At 45.4% G+C, this 14,488-nt stretch overlaps 1 protein-coding gene across 2 annotated transcripts in view; it reads left to right on the top strand.

The window, feature by feature from the left end:
• Positions 1 to 14,488, top strand: part of CHAT (choline O-acetyltransferase) — a 51,003-nt gene that overhangs the window by 33,901 nt on the left and 2,614 nt on the right. For both annotated transcript variants that reach the window (XM_008055212.1, XM_008055211.1), the window contains 5 exons: positions 2,231 to 2,331; positions 3,229 to 3,357; positions 5,848 to 5,970; positions 9,341 to 9,482; positions 9,638 to 9,700. In XM_008055212.1, coding sequence (XP_008053403.1) covers positions 2,231 to 2,331; positions 3,229 to 3,357; positions 5,848 to 5,970; positions 9,341 to 9,482; positions 9,638 to 9,700 — 558 coding nt within the window. The remainder of the gene's footprint in view (positions 1 to 2,230; positions 2,332 to 3,228; positions 3,358 to 5,847; positions 5,971 to 9,340; positions 9,483 to 9,637; positions 9,701 to 14,488) is intronic.

Below are 14,488 nucleotides of genomic sequence, written 5' to 3' on the forward strand. Positions count from 1 at the left end.
AGACTGGCCAGAACTCTTCTCAGGAGCAAGCGAACAAAACCGTCTCAAACTTCCTAACCTTCCTGCAGCCTTTGGCAGGAAGGTCTGGCTTAGACCTGGGGCCCATTCCCCATCTCCCATCACACAGTGAGGTGGGGCCATACCAGAGCCAGGAGAGCACAGCAGCTCCCACTGGAAGAATCCTTAGTGCACTTAGTGAGAATCATGTCTGATGCCCAGAGCTGTCAGCTTTTTTGAACATCCACCACCCTGGCCAGGCCATTTCTACACATCTTCCTCAATCCCTGAGAAGTAGGGCAGCCCGGCATTTCCACAGAAGAAAAGTCAGAAGATGAAATTAATAAATTCATATTTTTCATTCTCATGACATCTGCTTAGAAACAAGACATTTACTTTGGCCTAGAGAAAAATACCCATGTAGATGGGGATGTAGTAAAGATCAGGCCATTCATCTCATTTCTCTATACCTTTTGTTTTCCAGCATGCTAATCCTGAATCTAGTCTTGTTTATTTTTAAAGCCCACACTTTCACAATGGCTATATAAAATAGCGGGCAAACCATGTTTCTACTTTGGGTGAGCATAGTTCATGTTGATAAGCATGTCTGGGCAATGTCTCATTTTCCTCTGTCTCTACATTCTGCAGGTTTTCCTTTGTATTGGTTTGCATATTGATTCTATTGTTTCTGATGAGCTTTCCTGCTGCTGTGTCAGCTGTTTAAGCCTTCACAGTGGACGCTAATGGTTTGTCATCTTTCCTGCAGCAAGCTATGGGGATGAAATGATGTCATGGATGCACAGGGCCTGAAAAGTAGTAAGCCTCAGGGTAGCAGTGTTTAAAAGACTCTGCTTTTCTTTCTTCTTTTTAGTGAACGAGACAGAAAAGCACTAATGTAGGAGCAATACTCTCCTCCCCTACCTCATGGGTAACCTCCAGATTCCTTTTGTTAGCAAGACAGATTATCATATGAGTCAGACAGAAAGGCAGGGGATGCTGGGGGAAAGAGTGAAGAACCTGCAGGGGATGAGTTTTGAAAGAAGATTTGTGGAAAGTTTGTTTGTTTGTGGAATGGGAGTAAAGATTCAGGCATCTGGCACATGGCGTGAGAGGCTGGGGGAAGGCAAGGAGAAGGACAGTTTATAACATCTGGAGTGGTAGAGTGCCCTGGAGGAGATCTCAACAAATATTTCAGGAGTTTGGCTAGTTAGTTGGTTTATGGATGGCAGACTAGTAGCTCTTAAGTGTGATGGGCTACAAGGGAGCCTTGCTTTATTTGGGTTACACTTCTAGGACCAAATCTTGTTCTTCTCATTCTTTTTCCCCAGTACTTTTATGCAGTATGTTCATTTTCCAAATCTTTGTGAAGTCATTTTTAAAAAGTTATAAGTAATTTCTACATTCCTATGTATCCTTCATATGCCTTCTCTCTAATCCCCATTTCAATTCATGCACTAAGCCTGATTGTACCCATTTTCAATGAGAGAAAACTGAGTTCCAGAGTGTTGAGTGTCTTGCCAAAGCTCTCCCAGTTCCCAGTGGCAACAGTAGAACCAAAGTATGGGACTCTGATTCAAACCCCAGGCAGCAATTCACAGAGCATCCTCCATACACATTTCCTTCGCTCCTCTCAAGGGATATTTTATTTCTACTTAGGAATCTGCTTACCATCCAAATCATGTCATTATCTTTCACCTTCATTCATTCAACAAACACCTACTATGGAGTAGGCACTGGTCTAGATCCTGGGAATAAAATCAATGGTAGCGAAACAAACAGGATCCATCAGACAAATAGCCACACAAAGTACTGCAGGATGATGTCTATGATGTGCTCTGGGAAGGTGAAAAAGGGTTAAGAGAGCTGAAGGATACTGCCCATGCCCTGAGGACAGCCTGTACAGACTCTGTGTGAACTCCTTAAGGAATCCCTGGACTGCTTCAGTCAGTGAACTTGGGGCACCACTTTCTATGCCCAGAGTCTTTATTGGAAGGAGCTCTCACAGTGTAGAGCTGTCTTGAGAGTCTCATATTCTCAGGTCACTGCAATCATGTGCATGATTCTCTTCAGGAAATAATGGGCTTTGGTGTCCTTGGAGGAGAGGCGGCTCTTGAGAAGCTAGAAAAAGGGGTGGTTGGAGGTTAGCGGGGATGGAGGGCGGGCCTGGAATCAACAGGTTGGCTTGAAATGCTGACTCTCTGGGGGTCCTCCCGCTTTCTCTTCCCTGTTGCAGTTTGTGGTGGGATGGGATGGCACCTGTGGTGTGGTATGCGAACACTCCCCATTTGATGGCATCGTCCTGGTGCAGTGCACAGAGCATCTGCTCAAACACATGTGAGTCTGAAGGTGGGCCCCTCAGGGGCAAGGAGGGAGGTAGAGGCAGACTGCCCACCTCACTGGGCCAAGAAAAATTTGAGTGACTGCCAGGGGCTGTGTCAGTTTGGAAAGTATCTTAGAAAAAGATGAATTTGAAAACCAACTTGAATGAGAAATCATGCACTTCAGGGGCTGTGGATAGAAGGCACAGCCTGGGAAGATTTCGTGGAATCAAGAGAGGCATGGTAAGGAATTCTCAGGAAACCTCTGCCTTGATCTGGGAAGCCCAGATCACTACCTATTGTTTGTTTGGAGTCAGTGCTAGTGTGACCACTCATCTAGCACAGAGGGGAGTCTCTGAGCCTCAATGCTTCCATCCCTTGGGATGGGTCTTTTCCTAGTTTCTGAGCTGGCTGGAATGAGGGTTTCTCAGTACCTTAAACACATAGTGTTCCTTCCTCCATTCACGATTTTGCCCATTCTCTCCTAGGACCTTCTCCCTGCATCTAAGTCTTCAATCTCTTCCATGAAACTCTTTAGGATCGCTGAAACCCAAATCATGCCTAGCAGGCAGATAATCCTTGTAGATAGACCACCACCACTTGCTTTTACATTTCTCTCCAAGTGTTATGTAAGTGTGGTGGTGTAACATGGTCTAATGGAAAATAAATAAAAGAAATGATGGTCTTTGGAGTCAGATAGACTGGATGGAATCCTGGCTCTGCCACTTACTGATCCTGGTGACCTGAGTCTCGGTTTATTCTTCTGTGCAGTGGTTCAGGGGGCAGCTGATAGCCCCTGAATCTCCGTGACCACACACACTAACAGTTAAGACAGTTGCAGAGGGCAAAGAAGTGATGCTAGTGCAGCTCTCTGGCTGCAGGGTCTTAGGAGGTCGCTTGTCTGTGCCTGCAGGATGCAGAGCAATAAGAAGCTGGTCCGAGCAGACTCCGTCAGTGAGCTCCCCGCCCCCAGGAGGCTGAGGTGGAAATGCTCCCCAGAAATTCAAGGTCACTTAGCTTCCTCAGCAGAAAAACTTCAACGGTAAGGAGAAGCCAACATCTCCTTTGAGGTGATTCCCTGGTGGTCACCCTGCCCCCCAAAACCCCCCAAGAGGCTGTTTCCCTGGAACTATCCAAAGACCCCAGCTCCTCTGCCTCTCCTCCACACCACCTCCAACCTTATGGAAATGTAGTCAAACTACAGGGGAGTTATAACTCTTGGGGAAATAACCTTGCCGAAGTATCCGTCATTTCCATAAAATGCAAACTTGGAGCTATTTTTTTCCACAGGTTTCACCTGACTGAGCAGAGTCAAGACTGGGAAATCATCCCCTGCTTTGGGGGGTGTAATCAACAACTGGTTTGAATAGGTTATTTGAATCCAAGCTATTTCAATTTGCTTGAATTTACACTGCAACTTGACAAGGGGGCCTATTTCCCCTCGGGGAGGGGAGCTGTTCAGGTCCTAACGGACCCAGGTGGGAGGGCCAGGTGCTGGGGCAGTAGCAAGCTGAGGTGGGAGCCACCGGCTGGCAACCAGGTCAGGACTGTGGTTGTTCACTCCCTCATTCAGTAAGTGAGCATGAATGCATTCATTCATTCATTCATTCATCAAAGCATGTGCAGAGCTCTAGTGTGTACCAGGCCTGTGGTGGCTTGGAGAACACAGAAATATAAGTGCTATGGTGCCTGCACTCCACACTTTAGTGAAGGAAGTAGACCTCCAGACCAAAACATGATGTAATAACATTAGTGCCCAAACCAGAAAGAGCCAGGCAGACCTGAACCCATAGAGAGAGAAGAGCTGAACTCTGCCAGGACAGTGAGGAAGGGCTTTGCAGAGATGGTCCTTGAAGAATGGATAGGAGTTCATGGTGCAGGCAGAAAGTCAGCTTGTTCAATCTTGTACAGGTTCATAATGATCCAGGCTAGTCTGGAGACTAGCAAGTCAGAAAATGACCAGAGCTGGGCCACAAAAGGAAAGTTGAGGCCACACTGTGATGAGCTTCATTGTCCTTCTCCCCAGAGCCTGCCCTGCTAGTGGTGAGGAGTCTCCAAAGGATTCTGTGCAGGGAACTTGGGGGGAGCCAGTGAGGAGACTGTAGGAATAGCATGAGTGAGCAGCGCAGTGTGTGGCTAGGCTGAGAGGCTGAGCAGTAGAGAAGTTCCCTCCACAGAGAGCTGCTGTGGTGGGTGTCTGGCTTTGGTGGGAGTAGATAGACCTCGGATTTTCTACAAAGTGATGCTCACATCTCAACTTTACAGGGTTGTTCAGGGAGTAAGTTAGCCACTAGGGGAGTGAATTGGCAGGCCAGTAAGTCCTGAGGGGGACTGCTCACTTTCAGGGGCCTGAGCAGACCCCACGGGCTCTGAGACCCCCAACTCCTCCTTGTAGAAGATCAGGAGAGCCAGAACAGACCTGTGGATGGGGAAGCAGGAGGGGCCTTGGGGGTTCTGAGTGGTCCATGGAAGGGGAGTGGAGTTTGAGTGGGCATAGCTTGGAGAAGAAGTTTCCAAGTGGCTATGGTGACAGTGAGCACAGTCTGTGCAGAGTCTGTCAACATGTGGATCTGAAGGGCGAGTTCCTGTGGGAATTGGACTCCTTCCCTGTGTCCCCAGCACCAGGCACAACCCCATCAAGAGCTGAGCTCCTGTGAGGCAGGAGGAATAATTCAAGGAGAGGTGGGCAGGAAGTACTGAGTCCTGAGGGAAGGTGTGAGTGAGGGGTAAGGGTACCTACCTAGGGCTGGTGGGCAAATGGGTGGACACTGCTCTAGTAGGTGGTCAGTCCTCACTCCAAACTCACTATAAAAAAGGAGATTGGTCAATATGGGGGACAAACCAGTGTCCAAGAGTCTCAGTGTAGACTTAGGGGATTTTCCTGTTACTCGACAATGACAAAGGCCCAGGCATGTCATGAGAGGCTGAGCAGCAGTTTCCGGCTAAGATGAATTTCCAGTCACAGGGAAAGCCCTAGATGAGCCACCCTTGCTGCGGTGACAGTGAAAAGTGGTCAGACCCCAGGTCTTTCTTTCCCACAGCACCACAGGGATGAGTTTGGGGAAAGAAATACCACTGCAGACATCTGAGAGTTGAACCTTGACATCAAAATAATCCATAAGCAGGCCAGGCACGTTGTCTTAAAGGGGTTGAATGAATGGCCTCCATCAGGCCTGCTTCATAGGCAGTGGGCTTCCAGGACTTTTATTGTGGGCAGTGTTCTCCCTGCTCATGCAAATGTCTCTCACCTCCATGCCCCTCCCTGTCTCACTGCTGCAGCCAGGCCCATTTCCCTACCCACCCCGCCCAGCTGAGCTTACGTCAGCATGGAGTAACCCCAGTCCAGTGTACCTTCTGCTACTTTCATAGGTCAAGGAGTGTTTCTGACACTTCTGTTCACTCCTGGAAGGCAGAAACCGTGTCCTTGCCTTCTGGAGCACTAGCATATGTACCAGGCTCAAGAAACCCAGGTGGTCTCTGGTGTGTGGATTGTTTTGCATGCAATAAAGGTGTCTTTTTTTTTTTCCCACAGAATAGTAAAGAATCTTGACTTCACTGTCTATAAGTTTGACAGCTATGGGAAAACATTCATTAAGAAGCAGAAATGCAGCCCTGATGCCTTCATCCAGGTGGCCCTCCAGCTGGCTTTCTACAGGTGAGCAAGGGTGGGATAAATGTATACCCAGGTGAACTGACAGACCAGGTGCTCTAGAGTTTAGGGTCTAGAAACATCTTGGCATGAGAGATGACCTAGAGGACTGGGGGATAACAAGGCAGGTTGCGTGAAGGAGGTGCCACCAAAACCGGGTTTCAAGTATAAATCCAACCTCAGAAAAGAAAAGGAAGGATATAGCATAAAGAAACTGCCTGGGTGGTGGTCCTGGGGAACAGCATTCCAGGGAGCTCCAGGGGGCCAGAACACAGAACTGAGGAGAGCCAGGTGGTGAAGAGGACTGTGAGGTGGAGGAGGCTGCTCAGCCCACCTGAGCCCTGTAGCTGGTAATCTCTGCCTCCTCCATCTTTCCAACCTTGCTAAAAAAAATGGGACCAGCAGCCCTCCAGTTAGTCAAGCCAAAGATTTTTGGACTCATCCTTGCGTCCAAAATCTCTTCTCTCATCTCCCATACCTCTACATCAGTTCTCCAAATGTGCTTCAAGCCTGGCCCCTGCCCGCCCCCTCCACCGCCATTGGCTCCTCCCAGGCCACTACCAGCCAGCTTGTGCTTGGCCAACTGTGGCACACTGCCCAAGGGTATGTGCACTTCCACTCTTTGCCCCCTATAATCCTGTCTTTATGAAGCATGAACTTTGAAATATGCAAATCAGACTCCATCTCTTACCACTGTGAAACCTCTCACCATACTGAGAACAAAAGCCAGGCTTAGAAAGGCCCCCTGTGGACTGGCCTCATCTAGGGCCCTCCCCTAAGCTCTCTCCTGCCTCCTGACCTTTGCTCTGGCTGTGCCTCTGCCACACACCAGTCACCACCACTGCTCACATGCCAGCCCCCTCCAGCCCAGGCCCCAGTCATCAGAGCCTTTCCTGTCTCCTTTGTCTGAAACAGCCACCTCCATTCTCTATCATACCACATTGGGTTTTTCTTTTCTCTTCAAGGTAATTATTCATGTGTACTACCTCATTTGTGGATTTGCTTTGTTTTCTAGACTGATCCCCTAACCCTGACATTCTGGGTATCTCACAGCCCTCTGCATCTCCAGTGCCCGCACCACAGAGTAGGTGTTAGAGACTGAATCTCAGGTGGGAGGCTTAGCCAAGGCTGGCCCAGCCAGGTCTGGGATTTAGGAAAATCTCTCTAGTGGTAGCCCTGGTCACTGTGTGTTGGGGAAAGAGGTGAAGAGTAGGGAGGTCAGGAGTGAAGGCAGTAGGAGTGGCCAGCAGGCCTTCATAGGAAATGGAAAAAGCAAAATGCAAAATAGTTCTTTCTGGAGGTGGGGCTGGCTCCTATTGGTTCTAGGGGTCCAGAAGCAGCAGCTCATAAATTATCTGCTAGGAACAGTCAAGTTCTATCCGCTGGACCTGCTTTCAGTTTGCAAAAGCCATAGAGGGCATAAAGTAACCCTAAATCAAGCCAGGGCAAGGCATTCTCACTAATGAGCAGGCAGCATCCATGTGGACACAGCATCCCCATGTCCCCTGTGGGACTGTAACTCTCAGGGAGGTGAGTGCAGCTACTCTGAGTGGCCATCCTGTCAGAACACCTTGGGGAAGGCTGATATCACCCCACATGAGGACTGGGCTTACCACTGAGACATGAAGAAACAGAAACGTCATCAGCACTGAGTATGGCAGGACCTACCTGGTGTTTGGAAATGCAGTCAATACCTTCTGATACTCAGAGGGCATGTGGCTGAGATGGGTCATGAAGTCAGTGCCCTGATAGAGCCTCGACTGAGGACACCATGGAGAACAGCTGCTTCAGACCCCATGGCTGTGAGAACTTCCAAGCTTCAGATCCAGAACTCAGAGGGGCTGGTGGAGCCTGCATGGTGCACCCCTCTGCCACCTTCCAGTGGGCTGTGCAGGAATAGACATAGCCAAAGAATTCTAGGCTCATCAAATAGCCAAAATAGGATCTACTTGCCATGGATAACATTATTCAGAGTCTAAGCTGTAATTAAAACAATTGTTTTAATCTTCTTCTAGATTCAGCTGAAACCTGGAATTTGCCTAAATTGGGGTTGGCCAGTGACTGACCAGCAATGGTGTTTGCCTCCAAAGACCATAGAGACATAGGGGAGGAGCTTTCTGTCTTATTTCCTCTGGGGAAAATATGACAGAGTATATAGGAAGTTCATTCTTTTGCTCTCCAAGCAAGATGGTGTCAGTATTGTGCAGAATCAGATATGGCCTTCCCCTTTCAGGAGCCTACCCAGTACAGGAGGGAAGTGCCCTGAGAGAGCTGAGACTCAGAGCCATGACTTAGTGTATGATTCTTGGCTATCACTGCCCCTCTCTGAGAGCTCTATAAGTTTTTTTCCTCTCCGAAACACCAAGGACTTTACTGACTGGTAAGAAGTGGAGATCAGCACTTTGGGTGGCCAAGGCAGGAGAACTACTTGAGCCCAGAATTTTGAGGCCAGCCTGGGCAACACAGTGAGACCTCCATCTCTACAAAAGATTTAAAAAGTAAAAAATTATCTGGGAGTGGTGGCAGACACCACTAGTTCCAGCTAATTGAGAGGCTGAGGCAAAAGGATAGCCTGAGCCCAGGAGGTCAAGGCTGTGGTGAGCTGTGATGCTGTGATCATGCTACTGTACTCTAGCCTGGACAACAGAATGAGACCCTGACTCAAAGAGGGAGAGAGAGAGAGAGAGAGAGAGAGAGAGAGAGAGAGAGAGAGAGAGAGAGAGAGAGAGAGAGAGAGAAAAGAAATGAGTGTGCCAGCCAGATGTGCAAGCCTAGGGATGCTCATCTGGTTCCCAGAGGTTTCCCCTGGCTGGTCGGGGAAGCAGCCACTGATGCTTGGCTCACAGACAGCAGGGTGGAGAGGCACAGCTATGATGCCCACGGGTCTGCTGAAAGCCCAGCCGCCCCTGAAAGGGTGGCTTGTGGCTTATGCAGCAGCTTATGTTCACCCCCTGCCTCAATTCAGAGTTCATGCTTGCATCATTTTAAATAAAACAGGATCCCCTCATGGGTGGAATGATTAATTATACAATTATTCTATTCTGTGCTATTAATCAAACATTCACTAGGCCTCACAGAAAATTCTAGATTTCCCACCAGATTGGAAATTTTGTAAAGAGCTACCAGTCACTTCTTTATTTTATATCAGCACAGCATCCAGAATGCATAAAAGTGTACAGGGCTCTCAATATGAGAGACTCCCCAGCATTCATCTCTGGGAATTCCCCTCTAGAATTCTATTAACATTAAAATGAAATACTATGCCAAGTCAAATCAGGACTGTAGAAATAAAGCCTGCTGAGGCTATTTTTCTTTCAGTGTTTATGATTCCCTGAGAATAAGTTGCCATTTGCCATTCATTCTTTATCTCCTGCAGGCTCCACCAAAAACTGGTGCCCACCTACGAAAGTGCATCCATTCGTCGATTTCAGGAGGGACGGGTGGACAACATTAGATCAGCCACTCCACAGGCACTGACTTTTGTGAGGGCCATGACTGACCACAAGGCAGATGTGCCAGTAAGTCCTGCTCCATCCTATGGAGCCACAGGAGACTAGGAAGGTTGCTGTGGGCTGCCATCTGCCTGGCTCCCCGATGACCAGATCATCTGGCTCTGATTGTCACAAAGCAGCCTCTTAAAATCTCATGCGCTGCCTCTGTATTCTGTTGACAGGCTCCTGAAAAGCTTCTGCTCCTGAAGGATGCTATCCGCGCCCAGACAGAGTACACAGTCATGGTGAGTGATGCTGTACCACAGCATCCAAGCTGTGCCCAGGGCCCAGCCACCAGATGCCCAGTGATCTGGCAAGCCCACCCCACCTCTCAGCCTCCTTCTCTTAGTTTTAGAACCTAGTTTTAAAAAAATAGAGTAACAAACTATAAAATAGTAGAAAACTATTCCTGCTTTTTACACAGATTTTACAAGGGTACAGTGAGTGGTATTTGAAACAACCATAATAATAGCACCAAATATATATAGCACCTTACAGCTTATGAAACAGAGAAATCAAAAGTGAGGGGATGGATCTCCAGCCTGGCAAACGGTAGGGACTGCTACACCATGCCCAGTGGCAGCTGAGGCAGTGTTTACTCCCACCTAAGGCCGGTTTTTGTCTCTTGTCTTCTGTGTATGTATTTACACTATCTGTGAATAAAAAGTCTTCACTGAAAATTAATAGCGAAATCAAAATTGTAAGGGAAATGTTTCCCTAGTTTAGAGAAATAATTTATTTTCTGGCACTGCAGAGCTATCATTCATGCACAAACAATAGAGAATAAGAAACTACTTGGGCTGGTGATCGATATATTAATTGTAAATCATTCTAATACAGTCTTTGGAGGATCATATGATCTATGAAAAAGAGTTGACCAGATTTCACTCTGTATACTTGCAAGCAAGTACAATGTATTTCTGGATTTCAGAACTAGCCCAGTGTAGACTTTTCTCTAATTCAGTTGCTAGGTCCTTAATTCATCTGAATATTTAAATGTTTGTTCTGTTTGGGGAAAATTAAGTACCTTCTCATGTATTCAGTGGATATTTTGTGTGTGTGTGTGTTCCTGCTTTATGCCAGGCAAGGCGCTGGGTAATAGGAAACAACAAATGAAGTTTATAAGTCTTGTCCTTAGGGAGTTTATCATGTAGTTGGGAGAGGAGGCCTTTCAACATTAAGTCCAATACCATGTAAAAAGAGCCCCCGGAAAGTAGCAGAGAACATAAAGGAGCAAGCTCCTTCCTCTGCTTAGGTAAGCTAGGAAGACTTCCCAGAGGAAGTGGTGTTTCATATGAGACAGGAAGGATGAAGAGAGGTTTGTCAGGCAGACACAGAAGGGAGAGATGACCCAAGAAGAGAACAGCATGCACAAAGGCAAAGAGTCTTGAGAGTATAAGACACATTTGAGAAAAAGTCTGCGCAGCTTGCAAATGTCAGAGGAGCAGGAGATGTTGGATTTGCCTGTTACAATGTGTACTCCACTGACTGGGTAGAAGAAAGACTGGTTGGAGTGTGGGGTGGTTTGCCCAGAGGCAGAGCCACTAATTAGAAACCTTTCTAATACTGAGGGAGAGCTGGTGTCACAACTGGAGTAGGACAGACACAAAGGTGAAGAAGACATGAACTCTGATTCAACCTGGTGGACTGACCACAGAGTTTCTGTCACTTACTCTAAACCCTCCAGTATAGCAACCAGGGAATTTTTAAGTTATACATACACTAGGGCAAAGAAAATAAGAAAGAAGTTGGAAAATAGAACATGTGATAACTGACTTTGCAAACAGTTACAGAAGCATGGAAGACCAGGTAGTTTATAAAGAACTGAAATTTATTTCTCACAGTTCTAGAGTCTGGAAGTGCAAGATCAAGTGCCAGCAGGTTTGGTGTCTGGTGAGGGCTGTTCTCTGCTTCTAAGATGGAGCCTTGTTGCTCCTCCTCCTGAGGAAATGAATGCTGTGTCCTCACATAGGGGAAGCAGAAGGGCAAGAGGGTCCAATGCTAGAAGCCTCTTTTATAAAGGCCTTAATCCCATTCATTAGGGGGACCCCTCATGACTTAATCACCTCTATCACCGGAATTCTCAGAAAAATTTTTAAAAGAAACTATTACATCTATATATAAGAGTAGGAGACTCTAAAACATTTTTAGGGAATAAAAACTCTGGGGGAAAAGATGGTAGAAAAAAAACATCTTTTTCCATTTTCAGTGGAAGGTTTGAGAGATAAGCTGAGACAACCCCAAAATACCAACAAAACAAAAAGAGAAAACATAGGAGAGAAAAGAGGCTCAATCCAGGAGAACAATATTCCAAATAATAATAGAGAAAATGGTGGAGGGGTATCATCAACAAAATAATTTGAGAAATTTCCCCAGAACTAAATAACGTGTTTCCATATTGAGTACACAAGTACCCTGCTTAATAGATAGGAAATACTCATACCAAAGGAAACTTCACAGCACCAGAGACAAAGAGAAATTCTAAAACCTCTCAAAGAAAAAAAATCGAATACAAAACTCCAAAATAAAGATGTAATTGACTTCTCAACAGCATCATTGAAAGGTGGATGCTAGTGGAGTAATACCTTCAAATTCTTTGGGAAAATGATCTTCAACACACATTCCATACCAAGCTAAACTATAATCAAATTCAAAGGTAGAATAAAGACATTTTTAAATAGACAAAGTCTCAAACTTTTACTTGTTAAGCACTCTTTCTCATAAAGCTATTAGAGAATGTAGACCTGGTCTAAAGCGAGAAAATAAAACATAAAAGAGAAAGTCATAGGCTGTAAAAATCAGATTTAACACAAGAAAGAGATAGAAGGACCTCCCAGGATGAGAATAAAAGATCACAAGTTGACAGCTGTTCAGCAGATCTAGGGAGAAATCAGTCCACAGAGAAGACAGAAGTGAAAAGATGAATGGAATTCTGGCAGAGTTTTTAGAAATCAATTAGAAATAGATACATAGAAAGCTAAATGAGTGGGGGAAAACACAATTCAAAAATTTTTTAATTGTCAATTCTAGGGAAAGCAAAAAAAAAAAAAAGCAATAAGAAAGAAAATTTAATCATAGTACTCTATATAACCTGGCTGTGAACACTTGTATAACTATAATCATGTATATTCATCTGTAGATGTGATTATACTGTATATTGATCAAACAACAAAGAATTAAAACAGAATTCTATTGGGAGGATGGGAGAGAAGTGTGCTAGGGGAGCAGGACATAAAAGAGCTAAAGTTTCCCCTTCTGTAACAAGAAGATTACAGGTAAACCTTAGAAAAGCAGTAATGGTGATCTAAGCATGTATTTAGAACAATAAAAATAAATATCAAAAATAAATAGCTAAAAAGGTTGCAAGGAGTTGACCCTGTGGAGTGAGAATCAGTGCTGGCAAAGTGACTAAGCCTTTGGCTTGTTTGGATTTTTAAATCACATAAATATATAACTTTGATAACAAATTCAAATTTATGACAATGTCTAGAAAAATATCCTCCAAAGCATTGCTGTAGGGTTCTCTTGTGTTAACGATTTTGACTTGATGAGAACAACTGAATCAAGGAGATGGAGTTGGGGAAAGGAGAGCTATAAAGATGCTTAGAGGGTGAAGCTGGTACCTGGTTAATAGTGAGAAGTATGGGAAATGGGAAGGAAGCAAGGAAACCTCCTGATAACTGGTAAGTATATTTGGTAGTGGTCTTGGAGGAAGGAAATTCCAGTGGTCCAGAAACCCCATCACTTACTCTTCCAGTGCCTTGTGCTTTTCCTTCCTAGCACTTACCTTCATTTGTGATCATATGTTTACTGCATGGTTGATGAAAATCTACCCCCCACTACACCACAAGCTCAATGAGGACAGAGACTAGGTCTGCCTTGTTCTCTGTTGTGGCTCCAGCATCTAGTAGCATCAGACATATAGTAGGCACTCAATGAAGATTTCCTGCATGAATGAATGAAATGAGTCATTTTACTCATTGCTATTCACAGTCCTGAACCAAACAATCTGTGACTTCAACCCCCTTTGCTCCATACAATTAGCTCAGAGATGGTGGAAACAAGGGAGAGCTGTCCACTCGACAGAACAGCTGCTTCTGTAAACCTACACAAACCAGGGATTAAATAGAAGTAACGAGATAAATTAAAAGAGTGGATTATGTCATAAATGGGCTCATAGTTTTTCCTCCTGCCTTAACTGGGCACATCTAACATGAGCTGGGTTGTGTAACTTATCTTTTCAGCCATAATTAGGTGCATTCGGAGAAAGTAGGGTCTCAGAGTCATCTTTATGCATTCATTCTCAACTGAAAGAGAACAGCTGTCAAATCCCAAAACGTGCCTTGTAAACCTAAGCCAAGTTCTTTGTAATGGGACGCTTCCTCCTATGTGGGGTTTTAACAGCTAAGTGGACATATGTATACTTATATATAAGTGTGAAACTCAAAGAATTATTCACAGTTATCCTAATGTTGACCCAAAGGTTATTGTTAAAGATCAGAGGTGGTCCCTTGAGTCTCCATCAGCTCCCAAGATTGTTCCAAATAAACACATTGTGCAAAAAAGCCAGGGTGCATATTACACATCTAGCCTCAAGTGGGACAGATGTAAAATGAGTACCTTCCATCACCTCTGAACCCCTCCTACATTGAAATTCTAGAAGCCTCACTGCTATTATCCTATCATTTGATAAGAATTTAAATATCTAGTGATAAAAAGAAAAAGACTTTTTCATCATTCAAATAGCTCCTTCCACTTGAAAATGTCACCTGAGCCTCTGCTAAGATGTCTAGTTCCTGTCTCTAACCCAATTTCTTAGATTATGAGTCCAGTTTAATAGACTTGGTCCTGAGTCCACAAAATAGCAGCCAAGATTCAGTCCCTTGTTTCTTGGACTCCCACTGGAGGATAACACATTGGTTGTGGTGAGAATCTGCCCAGGACAACCTGGGACATCCTTCCCAAAGCTTGGATAGGGCTCAGCAGTCCCTGGGCCCAGCACATGGCCTTCTCCCCAAACTTCTACCCCTGCC

The sequence above is a fragment of the Carlito syrichta genome, unplaced genomic scaffold (genome assembly GCF_000164805.1).
Source record: "Carlito syrichta isolate Samal-C Ts95f unplaced genomic scaffold, Tarsius_syrichta-2.0.1 Scaffold301780, whole genome shotgun sequence".
In the NCBI taxonomy this organism is placed as follows: domain Eukaryota; kingdom Metazoa; phylum Chordata; class Mammalia; order Primates; family Tarsiidae; genus Carlito; species Carlito syrichta.